A 17,409-nucleotide genomic window follows, 5' to 3' on the forward strand; every position below is an offset into this window, starting at 1 on the left:
CGCGCTGGACAATCAATAGTCCCTTCATTCTGTGCTTTACATATAAAGGGCAGGTATACAGAACCCTTTCGACAGCTCTCGCTAGGTCATTTTGAAGACAACTGTTAAAAAACAATGCACGAGTGGGAACGAGACCTTTTGGTTGGAAAAAAAGCCTTGCAGAGAAGCCGACTTACAACAAGTGGTATTGCACACATCAATGCATATAATCAAGATCGTTCGATGACCAACACGGGTTTTTAGATCTTAATCAGGAAAAAGACGCAGGTGTTCAGCAGACCTTCGATCACCTTTCGGTGCACAGGAGTACCGCTATCAAACATTATGGTGTCGCAGAGCTGGCAGACAAGGACAAGACTAGGGACACACACAACTGCACTGAACTTACAACTTTATTTTGGACGCTTTTGATTCGCGCATATATAATTGACAGAAGGCTGAAATGAAAAGAAGCAGGCGTTTTTACGGCGCATTCACAAACGCTAGACGAACGCGCCGTGGAGGAGGCGTTGGTCCGGCGGGGCAGCCAGGGTCACGAAATGCGCGTGTTCGCTTCGCAGATCTGAGATAAAGCAGGCACAATACAAGTTTACTATGATCTTCAGAACTCTTCGGCAAACACACGCAGTCAATAACAAAATCTACTCACTATTGTGATGTTCACAACGTGCGTAGTACCCCTTGCCTAGCGACTTGTTTCCGTATCCTTGACGGCAATCATCGTTCCGCCCGATGGCTTCCGCTACCGACGCACTGCGTGATGCAAACGATCTTACATTCCCTACGTACGTTGGAAGCACGGTATAATCGTGGTTGGAAGCCTCCGGTAGCAAAAAAATGCGGTACGCTTGCCGCCGCGGTGACGACGCACTCGCCCGCAAGCCGCCGTTCATCGATGTTCGTCGGCAATCGTCGCGCAGTCACTACACTGAGCCGGGAAACCTCATTTGAACCTTCCGCGCTTTCCGACGCCTGGTCCCCATGGCAACCAAACGAGGCGAACTCGCTAAGCCTAGCAGCTCGGTAAATCCGGAAGCAATCAGACGATATGGGGCGTTTTATCGCTTAAATTTCGTGGTGCGGGCATCATGAGACATAGCACAAGCTTCGTTGGTCTTTCGTTTGCCGTGAACGCGTGACACCATGCAGCGGTAACGACGAATGTGTGCCGAGGCGAGCGGCCGCTGCTTGGCCGGACGCCGCCATGTTCCCCGACCCTATCCGGCGATAGGGTCCACGCTATTTCGCCGAGATAGGGTCGCCGTCGTCCGCTGACCCAAAAACCCAAGGCCCGCTTGGGTTCTGCGCATGCGCACTCGCGCCCCGCTATTACCCTATCCCCTTAACCGATAGGGTCCCCCTATTCTAAAACTCCCTATTAATCCATGCATTGGCATTCGACCGGCTTAGCTGCGAGGTATAAATAAGAAGCAAATCATCTATTACGTAAATAAAACTGTATAGCAGCCCATTGAGTATTTCCTCAACATGTTCGCACGCTTTTGCAAAAAAAAATAAAAAATATCAGTGACGGCTGCAGTGTTCACAGCCCACGGCCTCTCTACACAAGGACTCTCTCAAAAACTTCATGACTCCGACAGGCTTTAGGCAGCTGAAATGGATCTCAACTCACGCCTTAGAGTCGCTAGCAGGAGGCATGCGCGCCTTATAACTGAAATAAGATGTTATCCAGAGGGCTAAAGTAATGTCCTGGATCTGCGATGAGCTGCAATGTGAATTCGTATCAACAGAGACCTGACATCTTGAAACAAGTAAACTCGGTGCGCCAGGAAAGCAGTTTCGACTTAATCAAGCTACACGGCGACGAAGAGGTTAAGCGGGCTGGCTTATTATGCCACGTCCAATATGAAATAAGTCACCTTCATGTTCAAATTACTAGTCAGTGCGCAGGATTTCGTTCCCTTTTATGCGTTTCACTCCAAATTTTAAGGCTTTTTAAATACAGAAATTAGTAAGAAGACCCTCATGATGGAAAATAGCGCAAATAGTAAACGAAGGACAGAAGGACGATACGGACAAGCGCTTGTCCGTGTCGTCCTTCCGTCCAATTCGTTGTACTTTTTGCGCTATTTTCCGTCATGAACGTTCACCAACTCGCCCAACTATCGGCATTACTTAGAAGCGATTCGCTTCCACAGCCACCAATCGCTTTATAGTACTCACTTCGGTAGTGATCCAAACGTAATCAAACATGCTTGACCAAAAAGTTTTGGTTATTTTTATCCCAGACAAACATAGTCTCTCATTAGTCTCAAAACCGGACAGCAAAAAAGAAGCGTTTCCTCCTGTGACCTCTTGATTACAAGCATAGTATCGCGAAACGAACAGGGGCGTTAAAACTCAGGTGTTGCTTTATGGAAGCAAGGATGACGCCTACAAGGAATACTAGAAATTGAAAACGGTGAGCATGCCAGCATGTTCAAGGCAAGGGTAAGGACTTTCAGCCTGAGGCTGAGACTTCAGGCGCTGTGTGACCACGGCACGAAAGTTGAATACCCTTACGGATATTCGTCAATGCCCTTCATACTGGCTGGAAATTCTGATTGGCACCGGAAAAATTATGCTGAAGGTATTGAAACGCATATCTTCTCGACAAGATATATCCAGCATGTCAAGGGTCCGCGATACAAGAGCAGCGGAAACCTGTGGATTCATTCTACAATGAGCAGAGAAGTTTTGTCTATAGCATCTTATCGATTGCCATACATCTTTCATAAAGGAACAGCAGAAGCATCACAAAGAAAGTTGAAATATATATTAATTAGCCGGTGTAGGTGAATTTCATGTTATGAATAATGTAGACTGTACTCCTGCGCATTATTCCGAAGAAAACTCACGCGTAAAAATGTTCAGTGTCTGCACTCTTCGAAGACCCAGTGCGTGAACATACACCAGAGCAATTCTCTAACAGGGCCCCTCGAATGTCTTCTGGTCGGTTTATCGAGACTTAGAGCTGTGAAATCAGGGAGCTCACTCTAAATATGGTTCCACATAACTTTCAGTTCTAAATACAATTGAAGCAGAACGTTTTATAGAACCAGTTCAAAAAGTGCATAGGCGGTCGTGGGCGCAATGTTCCCTGTCAGTGGCGTTTGTCCACTGCTAGGCTTTTCTGTCAAGCTCTACTCCGCTCTACTTAGGCAGTAGTGCCATCTATAGCTAGTCTTTTGACCAAACTAAGACATCAAGTAAACTGATTGTTGTTTTTCATATAAATGGCTACTTATAAAGCGCACGATAAAAATGTAGCAGCAAACGCGCAAGTTAGAAAAATCGTTTAAGAATGCATAGGGTGCTTATAATCATCACGTAACTATCACCTTTTCTTTGAGGTGCTATGACCCTTCTAACCGCTGCACCGTTCTCAGAATATTGCTAATACTGCTACAACCCACGTGCTTTTCGATGGTTGTAAGTGGTAAAAAAAAAAAAAAAACTTCAGACTATTAAAAATGGCGCCAAGCCCTCCACTGTAGGAGCCGTTAAAAACAGTAATGAAGAGAACTTTTTTTGTGTTCCGTTCTTTCGATCATTTGGAGATGCTATAGGTGCCTCTCGCTTATTAAAAAGTGAAAAAGTAACATAAAACAAGGAAGACAAAGGGAATTTCACTGGCGGCAAAAACGGCCAGCTCTATAGTGAGTGTGGGATCTGAAATTGGCAAGAGTTCGGGTCATGGGTGTGGCTTGTGAATGCCATCTTCATTGAATAGACTGCTCCGAGCTCTCTAGTATCATCTCAGATCTTCGCTAACTCCGCTTAAACTGGCTCTATTGTGATCGCGCAAAGTTCGCACTAGCTTGAAGCATTTTTATCGCATATTTATTGGAAAGGAAATACTGAGGATTGTTTTTGCACTTCCTCTGTAATTTAACCATGTCAGTGATGGTCCTTATAACCACTATTCATTCTTCCTGAAGGCTGTCACATGATGGTAACAAAGGAATAGGTACCAAGAAAAGACAGGCGTAATAGAACTGAAAACTCTTTACTGGGCTGACTTGCACCCGCGAAAGAACTAAGCACCTCGGCGGCGGTGATGCAACAAACATGCTTTGTGGCCGTCAAAAAAAAAATAATAGCAATAATGCCCGTTTCCATCGTAAGGGCTCGGTTTACAGGCGGCGAAGAAAGAGATAAAACCGCAAATGGTGACTAGCATACACCGAAACTGTGTAGAAACGCGCGCGTGGCTGCAGTCTTTGGAGTTACATCTCGAAGCATCTTCAGTAATTTTTGTAGAAACGCGCGCGTGGCTGCAGTCTTTGGAGTTACATCTCGAAGCATCTTCAGTAACAAAGGAAATGATAAAGCCGCGTCTCACAACAACGGCCATGGCCAAAGAGTACATAATCGATCCGTGTGCTACAATCACAGAGAAAAGACCACATGCCGGCGGCTGCTAAAAAATAGATTTGAATAGTTTGCGGCATTACTCCCTCCTGAAAAGACATCACCACGATATTCCAAAATAGAGAAAGGTAAACAAAAACATTAGAAAGTTTAAACATCACGTATTTTTATCGCCCGTAATACGGCTTCAGATGTACAAAGTGATGCAATATTCTGGCCGCGCCCGGCGCCGTCGGGTGTGATTGAGGATAACTTCGTAGTTAAGCTGTCCGATGCGTCCAAGGACTCCGTATAAGCCGCAGTAACGCTGCAAGAGCTTTTCACTCAGTCCGCGGCGGTGTATCGGCGTCCAAACCCCCGCTTGGTATCCCGGCCTGTACGCTGTGCCACGTCGATGCAGGATGTATCGTAGGGCATCAGCGTGTCTTTAATGCGCAGTCGGACGAGTCGTTGGGCTTCCTGTGCTCGCTGAAGGTAGGCGGAGACGACCAGGTTCTCCTCGTCGGTTACGTGCGACAGCAATGCGGGGAGGCTGAACGTGATCGACTTTGTTGTCTCCTGCTCTGCGGTGTTATATAGCGAAGATGACGTAGGGTAGAATGGCATCCCTTTTTTCCACAATGGCTTTATTCAGCTCTGCCGTAAATGTCATTCCTCTGTCCGTGATGGGCACTTCTGGGGCGCCAAGTCAAAGAATTTGTAAGCTTAAAAACTTGCCGCCTTCCGCTTCCGAACCGTTAGGTATAGCTTCTGCTTCGGCGTGGCGGTTCATATAGCCAGTGGCCACGATTATTGACTTCTTTCCCCTCTATGAAAGTGGGAAGGGAAGGGTCCATGAAGAGCCATCCCTTTTCTCTGAAAGGGCTTAGTGGGGATGGTATCGGGTTCAGTAGCCGTGCAGGTCTCGTTGGGGACTCGGGGGTGTTTTGCGTCGCTGCCACTCACGGCACGTTGTGACGTAATAGGCGACGTCGGCAGTTAACCTTGGCCGATAAAGCTTCTCTCGGATTCGGTGAAACGTGTGTGCAAGGCCGAGATGTCCTGCCGTTGGCTCATTGTAGAACGCCATTACAATTTCCTGTGTGAGGTTTGCAGGCACAACAATTTATGCGGTCCTGTTAGATGCACAGTTCTTCACGCGGACGTCATTTTGTAACACGAAGGACGACAGCTGACGGCTGAACACCACGGGAAGTGACACGGATTTTCCTTCTATACAACCGGCTGGGTTATCAGCTCAGTGTCCGATCTCTGTTGTTCTGCGTAACTGATAGCGCTGACTGGTCCCAAAAATGCATCGTCGCGACGGGAGCTCGGCACCAGTAATCTGCGTCAGAATCCTTGCGGCCAGGCTTGTAAGGTAGAGTCACATAAAACTTCTGGAAGACGTAGGCTCTATCGGGCAAGGTGGTCGGAAGAGTTTCTTTGAAATTGCCAGCCAGCAGAGCTGGTGGTGATCGCTTGCCACCTTGAATAGTCTTGCGTATAATTACGGATGTAATTTTTAAGTTGGAGAGATGATCGCGAGGCACTCTATCTCGGTCGTCGAGTAATTCGCTTCGGCTTTCAACAACGAACGACTGGCGTGTACACGGTAACTTTTTCTTGTCCTTCAGTTCTCTGAACGGTAACTGCGTCTAGGCCAAAATTGCTTGCGTCGGTATTTGTTTCTGTCTCGGCGTTGTAGTCGAAGTGCACGAGGACACGAGTCTGCAAGCAGTACTTCGATTCCTTGAATGCTTCCGCTTGCGACGGTTCCCATTTAAAAGGCTCTCGCAAACCCCCGCCTTTAGGGTCAACAGAGGCGCGGGATCCCCTTTACGGTTGCCCGCCGTACCTGTACGAGGTTTGATAACACAGTTAAAAGTTAGGCCTGTCAACCCGTGAAGTGTGTGTGTCGGTGTGTGATTGAGGAATAAATTCTAGAGAGTCACTTGTTTTTCCAAACAATTGGATATTTATAGCTAGTAGTCCAAATCGCACTGCATAATATTCGAACAAAACAAATGAGAAGGATTCAACGCTGCTGAACCGAATATGGAGCGAAAGCATGAGCTGTGGGTGACCGAGAGTCTTCTTCTTCTTCTTCATGGCTGTCCAAGATCATAAAAGCGCCATGACACTATAGTGATAAAAGACGACTCGATGAATGACAAAAGGAAAAACCAACAGTGAACAAAGATTGCGATATAAGGATAACAAATAAAATATTCCAGTTATAGTAAGTAGGGGCAAGAGTTATACAAAAAACACAGCGCAAAATGCTAAGCCTGATCAAGAGAATGCACATTTTGTATATTGAGCCAGAAACACATTCTCTGCACCTGAAACACGCGATGAGAGAGGCGGGAAGAGGCCAGGGATCAAGTGAACAGTTCGTCTTCCCGCGCCTTCTTTTTTTAGTCTTTTCCGAGCCAGGAATAAACATTAATCTTCCAAATTTGCACAGCAAGCTTGTCGCCGCGGTTGCTTCTCTCGTGGAGTAACTGTCCGATTCGAGGACCAAAGTGAACGTTGCTCCCCACTTCAGCCAGTTTTGTTCTTCAAGTGTGCTGTCTGTAGTTCTGCGCCAAACATAGCGCACTTTTTTGTCCCTTTTTTTTTTCTACGTGGGTGTTTGCACGTAGAAAAAGCACGCTGCAATGAACATTTTCTCAGTAACTTTTTAAATGGCCCAGATATATATATAAAAAAAAAAAGTTTAACAGCGGTGTTTGGCTGAGAACTACACACAGCGATATGCGCCCTATAAACGTCTATTATTGCTAACAACGGCTGGTGTCTGGCAATCAGCTGCAGTTTCGCAGCATTGCAAGATATGCGGCAGTGCCAACAGTTAGCTGAACCGCTGCCCACTTTCTACTTTGCTCCGACAGTGGCCTCAGCGTTAACGCCCCATGTGGGTTTCGAAGCTATTTGCCACGCGCTTGCGTGTTCCTGCTCATGATAGTACATGTTGTTCGTCTGAAACCGTATTACGCGCGATAAAGAATCCGTGATGTTCAGACTTTCCAATGTTTATGTTCACCTCTCTGTTTATTTTGGAACATGGAGGCGATGTTCCTTTAAGGGGGGAATATTTCCGCGAACCATTCGAAGCTCTTTTTGTTGTTCCTTTAGCAGCCGCTGGCACGTGGCCTCATCAGTGATCATCGTAGCGCGCGGACCGAGTATCTATTCTTTGTTCATAATCTTTGTCGCAAGACGCGGCTTTATCATTCCAATTGTTGCGGAAGATGCTTCGAGACGTATCTCGAAGGTTTCCAGCCACGTGCTTGTGTTTCTACAGTATTCCAGGTTACGCTAGTCATCATTCGCGGTTTATCAAGATGTCTCTTCGCCGCCTTTAAATTGAGCCCTGATGAGTGAAACTGGCATTCTTTGTTCGACTACCAGCCAGCACGTTTGCAGTTATAGCCACCGCCAAATCGCTTAGTTCTTTTGCGGGTGCAAGTCAGTCCGATAAATATAGCTTCTTTAGTGCCCTCCCAGAACATTTGTTATCATCGCCAATGTGACCACCACGGGACAATATCGAGCGCTGTAGTACCGCTGCGACGAAAAGATATTAGCACCGGTGACTTGTGACTAGAACAACAAATTTGCGACACGCGGAGCTGTTGCTGTCATGCTCGCCGATAGCGATAATGCCAGGCACGTTCCATTTTCCGCAGTCAGGATGGCCTGTAGCAAGCACGGAGTTGCTTGTGCGTTACTGATCTGTTGAGTCGGGCGCCAACGTTGCTACGCACGTCAGTCAATTTTATTTGTGTGTGTTTTTCTTCGAGCTGGGGTTTCGAGCAGCGCTATTTTCTTTATCGCAGTCTTCCGCCAAAGGCCACAGTTTGCTGGACTTAAGCTTTTGGTGTCCTGTGACGTAGGCACTGCCGCGCGTTTATTTTGGCAATGCATCATCAACAGATTTCACTGCACGAAAAACTGCGATGAAAATACGGCTTCTCTTCAACTCCAGCACACACAAAGAACAAAAAATTCAACCACATGCGCTAAGCACATGGTTGAATTTGTTTTTTCATGATTCGGCGCATGATTGTGCTGACAATGAATGCACAAACTTAAGAGGCATCCTTTCGAATGGGCCATCGTCTCAATGGGCTGCTTTCAGCCGGCCACCCCTGATTTAGAAAATGGAACGTGCTTGGCACTCCTCGTTATGGGCGTGTACGGCAAAGACAGCGCCGCATATTACAATTTTTGTGCTCCGGTCATAAGCCACTTACGCTCATCTTTTTCGGTTTCACTGTACACCCTCCCATACATGCGTCATGACGCCATTTGAATTTCGTGCCGTGCACGGTCGCCGACAGACGGCTTTTGTATTAACGGCACATATGCATTGGCATAAAATGTAGCCTTTGCAACGGCATCATCGATCTGCACTTAGCGACATCGCTGTACGGGATGGCTGATTCATGTGTCATTACCCACTTTTGTGTTAACAGGCAACACTCGAAAATCGCCACGAGCGGATGCAAGACCATCCTACGTGAAACGCCGCTTGCGGCTCTGTTAGCTTGCCCCCACAGCCATGCTGCCAATATTGCGCTAAGTGCCGCTCGTACCAGAACCTGAAACTGAATCGAGATAGTCCATTCGGCCATGTATCGGTTTCCCTTCGCTAGCAGACAGCTGCGTTATGTAGGCAGACAAGCGCTACTACGCACGCGGTGAGCGTGAAGAGTTAGATTTGAGGCTCGTGCCCGACTGGGTATCGCTCCGCTGACGCGCCCCTCGGTAGCGTTGGCCTGGCAGCTCCGTGGCTCGGCGGACGGTAACAACGGTCCCAGCAAAGACGAAACAACCTTCTAACGAAACAACCTTTACTGCCTTTACCCCTTTACTACAACATCATGCAGAAACGGCCTGAGAAGCTGACCCGGATAGAATACAGGCACGTTCACACAGCTGGTGTCTAGCGTCGTCTCCGCGGCGCGTCAAAGTAGTCTGTCGCAGCGGAGTCTGCCAAAGGGAAAGGGAGAGAGCCCTTCAAGTTCAGACAAGGCGATGACTCAATCGCAGGTGGCGCGACCACATCTCCTCCACCTCCTGCAGACGGGCGAGGGCTGCGCACTCTCCCCCGAGCTCCAGGCCTGGCCAGCGTTTGCACACACACGCACGTACACACATTTGGTGGTGGTGGTGAAAAACATTTATCAGATAATATTTACATGAGAGAGAGAGAAAAAAAAAAGTGGGAGGCAGGCCTTAAGGGCCAGCCTCTTAAAAAGTTTAGGAGGGGCCCCTAGTCCGGGACTCCTGTGGCTTCCGCGGCAGCTCGGGCCCTAGCTGCCCTAGCAACGAGAGCACATTTGGCGCGTGGCTGGATCACGTCGAGACGCCCGCGGGAGGAAGCGTTGCGCGGCCAATGAACGGCGCCGAAATGGCCGATCCGCTCGCTGTTCTGCCTGTTGCTATGCGGTAGCCGCGTCAGCTGACACACTTGTCGGTGGAGAAACGTAACAGAAGGCAGGTGAAATGGGCAAAATGACTTGCGCGCTCCGCTGCCTGCTCGTCAGCAGCGAGCGCGTATTCGCACCAAGCATGACTTCGGATTCGCCGACCGAACTGGCGGGCTCTGATAAGCGAGCGCTACCGTCCCTAGGCCCGCTCCTCAGTTCGCTGGGGTGAGCGCTCTTGTGCGGGCAGCGTCTTTCGGTGGTCTGACTTTTCTTCCGCGGCGATGTTCTGCCTCTTTGTGTGTCTGGGGCGATCACTTGTTTGAACTGTGAGCTACCTCTATCGGAGTCCACGGACCAACGTAATGAAGGAACCCTACGAATTCTCATTGAACAGACGCGACAGTCCGCCGTGGTGGAGGGACACCATAGACGAGGAGTGCCTTTTTCCGGAACTTGACGTTGCACCGCTGCGGCAAGAAGACAGGTGAGTTCGAAAACTACGCTGATGTGCATGTGCGAAGGCGGTGCGGCGAACCTGCCTAATAACTTACAGTGCTCCGTGCCCTCCCATGCTGTCATCATTCATCCTCCGCTCTGGACGTGGAAATGCAGTTTCGTTCGTATCTTTGTTCTGAAGTAAGGCGTTCAAAATGGTATCAGTTGGCACACCTATCGGTGCGTTGGAAAACAACTAGTTGTGATAAGCCCAGTAAAACCACGCTCTTGAATACGAGTCGCGTCATCACCGTCTCCTATAGCGCTGACTGCAGATAGAATGCTCCGCGCCTTCCAGATGTGTGGGTTCTGTCCTTCCCATGAACGGATGCGTGCCGGTTCCTGCTCGAGGCCAGTGCACTTCGAATAGCGCCCTCTTCTCTACAGCATTTATCACAGATCGCCAAATGATTCTAATTTCGTGATGCAGATATTCAACGCAAGTGTTGCCAACGCACAGGCTGTTTCACACTTAGATGGAAACTGGTAGAAAGTGGCCGCCGTGGTTCGTCCAGCTGTGCTGCCGACGGCTAGACAGAATTGACAAAAAAGGGACGTGCACGCAAGCACGGCCGGCTCTTTTTTGCACACAAGCCTTTGGAGCTCCAACGGTTCTCGGAACACAACGCCCACACGCTCCCAGTTTCCCTCAAGGTGTGACTGCAACCAACGGATGATTTGATTGCTTTGCACAGCTGAAGTGCCAGCCCTCTTTATACGACGTCACAGGCGCCATCTTGTTGCAAAGTGCAGCTTCAGCAGTGGAAGCGAGAGTAGATGGCCACAAGCCTATCGATATGCCTGCAGCCTTTCGTCGGGCAGTGTGCACTACGGAATGACCGCCATTATGGCGTCTTCACTGCGGTGCTTAAGAATATATCTCTTAGAAAATGCTGCAATGTGCGCTTTCTCGATAGCGTGTGCGCGATGCGGAGGGCGTGGAATGACATTTCGCGAAGTCAGTGTGAGTACTATCGGCTTCACATGAAATGCAATGGCAGAACATGTGGAAAGCGGCCCAGCTATGGCGGCATAGCCCAGCTCAGGAAGTCTGCTTCTCGTCGTGACAAGCGCACTCATGCAATTTGCGACAGTTTTGTGTTTGTTCGACGTTTTTTTTCTCCTTATGCGGCTGAAACGTGCCACTCATTCTTTCCACAAATGGCGGTTTGCGGCATCGCAGCCAGATGCTAATAACATGGCGATGACGGAAGCAAAATCGAAGCGCTGTAGGCCAGCGAGCTGAACGCTCGCTTCACCCACGCCACCGGCCACAGCCGCGGTACTGCGAATCCATCTCTGGAAAGAATGACTGTTTCGTTCCAGTGGCAAAACTGAGAAAACTAAAGTAAGAAAACAAGTAAAACAGCCGCAAACCGGATGAGCGGGCTTATCTTGTATGACGACCGCATACTGCGCAAGCTGGAAGACTTTTTTTTTTTTTTCTACGTCTTCCGCCTTTATTTTATTGGCGCCGACGGTAAGTGCACGCGCGTATGTGGTGGTGAACTTGGATCAGCCATGATTTGACGTTCCTGCGCTTTGCTGCCGGACGCCTGCAAGCTTATAACGAATGTAGCGTGTTTAGACAAGCCCATAACGCCCATGGAGACGCGGCGGCTCTAGCGACAGAGGTGTATTTCGAGGTGTGTATAAATCGGTAAAAACAAGGGCCGTCTGCATTGAACGTGCGGCGCTTGCTGTGTTTACGAGAATACTTCCCGATATTCAAAACACTTCATATTCCTGCAAGTTGTTGTGGGTATGGTTGCGCTCTGAAGCACAATAATGAAAACGGCACTCGTTTCCATAAGTTTCTTACAGTTTCGCGCCTAACGTGAGTTGCCCTTCTGCATTGAAATTTGACAAGATCGTCTGTGGTTGCTATTCGGTCGCGCGATCAATAGCGCAAGAACAAATACCTGCAGCTCCTATACGTTTTGTTGTACTCACAACATACGAAGTTAATTTAGGCGCGATTATTCCAGTCAGTGCACATGATCTTAGACAAGTCGAACGTAGGGAAGCCAAGCTGTCAAATCCCATTTGCATGCACTGTATGATGCCCGAGAATCTATTTGTACAGAAATTGAGAGTTCGCAGTAGACGCGACAGTTAACGCCTCCTTTACATTCACGAAATTTGTAATTTTCTGTAAATCATGAAGTTATATAGCTGTAACATCAGCATACATTTCAAGCACACGTCAGTAAGTCATACGCACCCCATCGTGTTCACTAGATGTCCCTCTGACACGATTGGTGCCAACGACCCTTTGTGGCTTATGCGCTGCCTGACCATCCGGCATACACAGGACCTGGGTTCGAACCCGAATGACGAGCAATCTATTTCATTGGACTGCTTCTAATTTCTGAAATACCTCAGAGAAACCTCGATCCTTGGCGATTTTCGCTACATTTTGACCTGCTTCAAATAATCATTACTTTATTTTGAATGGGGAGTGTTTGAAATTCTCGTCTGAAGTCATGTGGTTGTAACGTCATAACACGTCGACCAATCAGGAATTTTCTGCGCGAATATTTCCGACACGTGGTGCCCACCCCGCCGACGGCTACTCGACCGAGCGGGCTGTTGCCAGTTGCTTTGAGCGGTCCCACCGAACTACTAAGTGCGATGTTGACCGACCAGCACGTACCGGGCTTGCGAAGTAGCCCGTTTTTCTCTGTTTTCACTTTCGCGAGTTTCAACATGTGACCCGCCATTGGTTCTGGAAATCGAGTAACCGTAATAGGATCTCGATCCAGTCGCGCTGTGTTGTTTCCCTGTTTACCTGTATTGTCACACTGAAGGTCATTCAGAACGTGACGAACAACCAAAATATCCACCTACCACACAGTCTGATCAAGCAGGACATCTATATATATGGGATACAGAGCTGAATATTCCCAAAGTGAAATTGGCTATGTAATATACGCAGAATACAGGGAGCGCATTCTAATAAAATTTTTAAGTATGTATCTCAGCAGAGTGAGCGTAATCTTCGCTGCAAGCTAGTGGAAAACGTTTGAATTTGCGCTTTTGCACTTCCCCTGTGAATCCAAGCGAGTAAATTGAGAGCATTCTTAAGGGCCTCCGTGTATGCATTACTTGTGACCTTGTCTAGTGGCTAAAATGGGTTTGCTCCTGGAATGGAACAAATTCCCGTGCGCGAGAGTTGTGCTTCGGATCTGGGCACTGATTGCTAATAACGGATGTATCAGGAGGGAAATTACGATTGAAAACGATTGATGGCGACCGCAAATGAATAAATGTTATACCATAGGTATCGATATAGTTAATGAATAATGATAATGACTAAAAATTACCACAGAACAACCAATGCGTCAAACGACTTGTAATGACCGCAACTGACTGGAAATGAGTAGACATGCTTAGCTATGAGTGGTAATGACTACAATGACTTGGAATGACTCACCGTTACTACGGAATGACCAATAGCCCAAACGAGGACTTGTAATGACCGCAATTGACTGGAAATTAGTAAGCATGCTAAGCTCTTAAACAGTAATGACTACAATGACTAGGTATAAATCAGCATGACTACGCAACGACCAATGTTACAAACGACGACTTGTAATGACCACAACTGACTGGAAATGAGTGAACTTGCTTGGCTATGACTAGTAATGACTTAGCATAACTACGGAACGACTAATATGTCAAATGACAACTTGTAATGACCGCAATTGACTGGAAATGAGTAAACATGCTTAGGTGTGAGTGGGGCTTGACTTAGCACGACGAAAGAGGGAAACAATAAGAGGCAAATAGTAAGAGGAAAGAGATAGGAGGTAAGCGATGACAGGCAAATAGTACGAGCAAAATAAAGGGGGAAGAGGCAGATGGAGACGAAAGGCAGACGTTCGCCGTTCTCCTCTTATTAGATTAGTTTTGCAGTCCAATAGGCGAAGATACAAAGAACAAAGCTGTGAGGTTCTGTTTATTAATAGAAACTGTATGACTTAAGTTTCCGGTTTTTTTCTATGTTCTATGGCGTGAAGGTGCACGGAGAAGTGGAAAGTCCATAAAAAGGTTTGTCTTATGAAAAAGATGCTTAAGGGTCGTTCATGGCGTCGTCCCCCTCCTTGCATGCGCTAACGATCGGCCTGGTAGTTCAGGATTGTTGTAGTTCTCATACCTTGCGCATTTTGCTTTCAATTTGCTTTAATCAGTCGCTGCACATTCGCACTCAGTATGAAGGGTGTTAGGTTTGGGTCGCGAGCGCCTGAGTTAGCGTACCGCTGCCAGCAGTTATTACGTGCGGCTCGTGCTTGCGCGCCCCTCGGTAGCGTTGGCCTGGCGGCTCCGTGGACGGCGGACGGCATGAACGGTTCCAGCAAAGACGAAGCGTCTTCTAACGAAACAACCTTTACTGTAACATCGAGAAGATACGGGCAGAGAAGCTGACCCGGAGAGAATACAGACACTCTCACACAGCTGGTGTCTAGCGTCGTCTCCACGGAGCGTCAAAGTAGTCTGTCTCAGCGGAGTCTGCCGCTGCTGTATATAGGCATGCCAGTTCACAGGGAAAGGGAGATAGCCCTTCAAGTTCAGACAAGGCGATGACTCAATCGCAGGTGGTCCGACCTCATCTCCTCCACCTCCTGCAGACGGGCGAGGGCGGCGCACTCTCTCAAAAGCTCCAGGCTTGGCCGGCGTTTGCACACGCACGCACGCACACACATTTGGCGCGTGGCAGGATCACGCTGAGACTTGTCGGCGGGAGGAAGCGTTGCGCGGCCAATGAACGGCGTCGAAATGGCCGATCCGCTCGCGGTTCTGCCTGTTGCTATGCGGTGGCCGCGTCAGCTGTCCCACTTGTCGGTGGAGAAACGTAACAAGGGGTTCGCTCGAGCCGCCACCGAAACAAGGAGCAGCGCCACGTTCCGTCACAGGGGAAACATAAGGGTAGCTCCTCTCTCTTTTCGCTGTTCCAGCAACAGCTGACACTCCCCGCTAGCTAGTAACAATGTTTCTTTTTTACGCGTCACCAAGCAGGTTACGCTGGTGCAGCACGTGCCCTTTTCGTCTGTATACGGTGGGGATGCGCGCAATAAATTGGCAGCTAGCTTATCGTGCGAGCGTTCACCCATATTGACAAAGCCGTCTTGCCATGCATTTTTTATTGTTCAGGAATGGAATGTCGCAATCTTCCGTTGCCTTCATGCTTTTCCACAAGCCGTGGGCTCTCTTCTCAGCAATGGCGGTGTTAAAGTTCATATTTTTGCTTAATTCCTATACTTCGCAAAGCCTACCGCACCTCCGAGCTGTGCGCGGTCAGCGCGTGTTAAAACTCTCCACATGTTCGAAATTATTGACGCGAAAGTAATATATGTGCCATCGGCAGAAATATACCGCGATGGCAGCAGCGCCCAGAAATAAGCGGCACCAAAAACCGTTCAAGGTTGTGGGTCGTATGAATTAATAGGCGCCTTCTGTATCCTGCTGCTTAGGTGGGCTCCTATACTTCGCTATGAAGGATAACTACACACCTGAATTTTCCTTGGCAAAAGAGTGCACGGAAATCAAGAAAGTCAAGGCGCGCTCTGTGTACGTGTGAAGGGAGAATCAGGCATAATATGGATTGCTTAATTGTTCTTAAACGATGTTTTATTGCATCAGCGTATAAAGGATATGCATTAATGGATAACAAGGATGATTACATAAATACATAAAAGGATCGCTGATCTTATTTGAACCGGCTAAAGATCAGTTACTGATCCATGTCGTGTGCAATCAACACTTTCGCATTAGCAGCGAGAAAGTAGTCTCAGTTAATTGCTCTCGTAACTATTCCGGTGCCCTCCACTACGCAACTTTTCCGTCCTTTTCTTCACTCTCTTCTCTATACTGTTTGCCCCACGACAGGTGTCGTAAGGCGACATCTTCTGCGCCTCCCTTTTCCTCTAACTGCAGTAGTGCACTGCTATAAACTGTATCGATGTTTAACAATTCCGTTCATTTGTATACTCATAGCCCGCAGTTGCAAAAGCTGCTATTAAAGAGTAAAAAAAATATGAAGACAAAATATTGGTGATATTACTTATTCACTGCAAGGAAGAATAAATCTCAATACTCTTCACATTGTTATACAATACAAGATAATGTATGTCCATACTCTTCACTTCAGCAACGTGTAAAATTAGCTACAATCCCTGGTAGGGTGTCCTCTTTGCTTTTGAAGTTTTTGGATTCTTACGGGCAGTGATGTGGAGAGCGACTCTACCAAAGCCAGGTCTCCGCGAAGGCGATTCCACTCAGATTCTACTGCTTGCCAGAATGTTTCTGGATTCGCTTTGTCCGGATGCACGCTTGTCACATTCGCTTCCATAATTCCCCAATTGTTCTCAATGATATGTTGCAGTCCTGATTTCGTGGTGGCCACTCCAGCTGTGCGATGCCACTCCTGCACTACGATGCAGTGTGTGCGTGGCGCCCGTCATGCTGGAAGTAAAAGCCCCAATCCGGGAGAGGTCCATTAATTGCATGTGGAATAAGAATAGTGCCACATATGTCTTTGTATGCTTCAGCTACCAGCTTGCCTGGAATGCGGTAGAGCGGACCAAGGCCTGCGTAGCTGACGACACCCCACACGTTTATGGACACGCGTCCTCTGACAGCAGAATTCAGCACGTTCTCGTCGGAGCTGTCGGAAAAAGGAAAGTGAATTTTGAACTGCTCAAAGAGCATGCTCATGCCTATGTCGCCGAGAATATGAGACCCTCCGGACGCGGGGCCGCTGATTCCACCAGCTGGAGAATGTAGACTCGTCGCTGAATATCGCTTGCTTCCATTGGTGTGACGTCCTATACCTGTGACGCTTAACGAATTCTAACCGTTTCTGAAGTTGAGCGGCTGTAAAAAGGAGCTTTGTTGCGGCTACGCGAATTTTCAGTCCATCCCCACGAAGTCGCCTTCAAATGGTAGGCAGCAGCTCGACAGCTTTTTTTCGCTATTATGATGGGGTCTTGGGCGGCTGCAGCTACGAGGAAGTGGTCTTCATCGTGAGTAGTTTTTCTCAGTCTGCAACGATGAGGGGTTACTACTACATGGTTCTCTCTGAAGTAAGCCTCCAAGGTACGATTTATAGTTTTCTGTG

The 17,409-nt window shown here is 48.1% G+C and overlaps 1 protein-coding gene across 1 annotated transcript in view; it reads left to right on the top strand.

The window, feature by feature from the left end:
* The first annotated feature begins 9,882 nt into the window (after nucleotides 1-9,882).
* The window catches only part of LOC146194883 (uncharacterized), a 216,110-nt gene continuing 208,583 nt past the window's right edge, over nucleotides 9,883-17,409 (top strand). Inside the window, exon 1 of the mRNA XM_084597579.1 lies at nucleotides 9,883-10,278. Coding sequence (XP_084453705.1) covers nucleotides 10,157-10,278 — 122 coding nt within the window. The 5' untranslated portion in view covers nucleotides 9,883-10,156. The remainder of the gene's footprint in view (nucleotides 10,279-17,409) is intronic.

The sequence above is a fragment of the Amblyomma maculatum genome, chromosome 3 (assembly GCF_055883805.1).
Source record: "Amblyomma maculatum isolate TAMU_Amacu chromosome 3, ASM5588380v1, whole genome shotgun sequence".
Lineage (NCBI taxonomy): Eukaryota > Metazoa > Arthropoda > Arachnida > Ixodida > Ixodidae > Amblyomma > Amblyomma maculatum.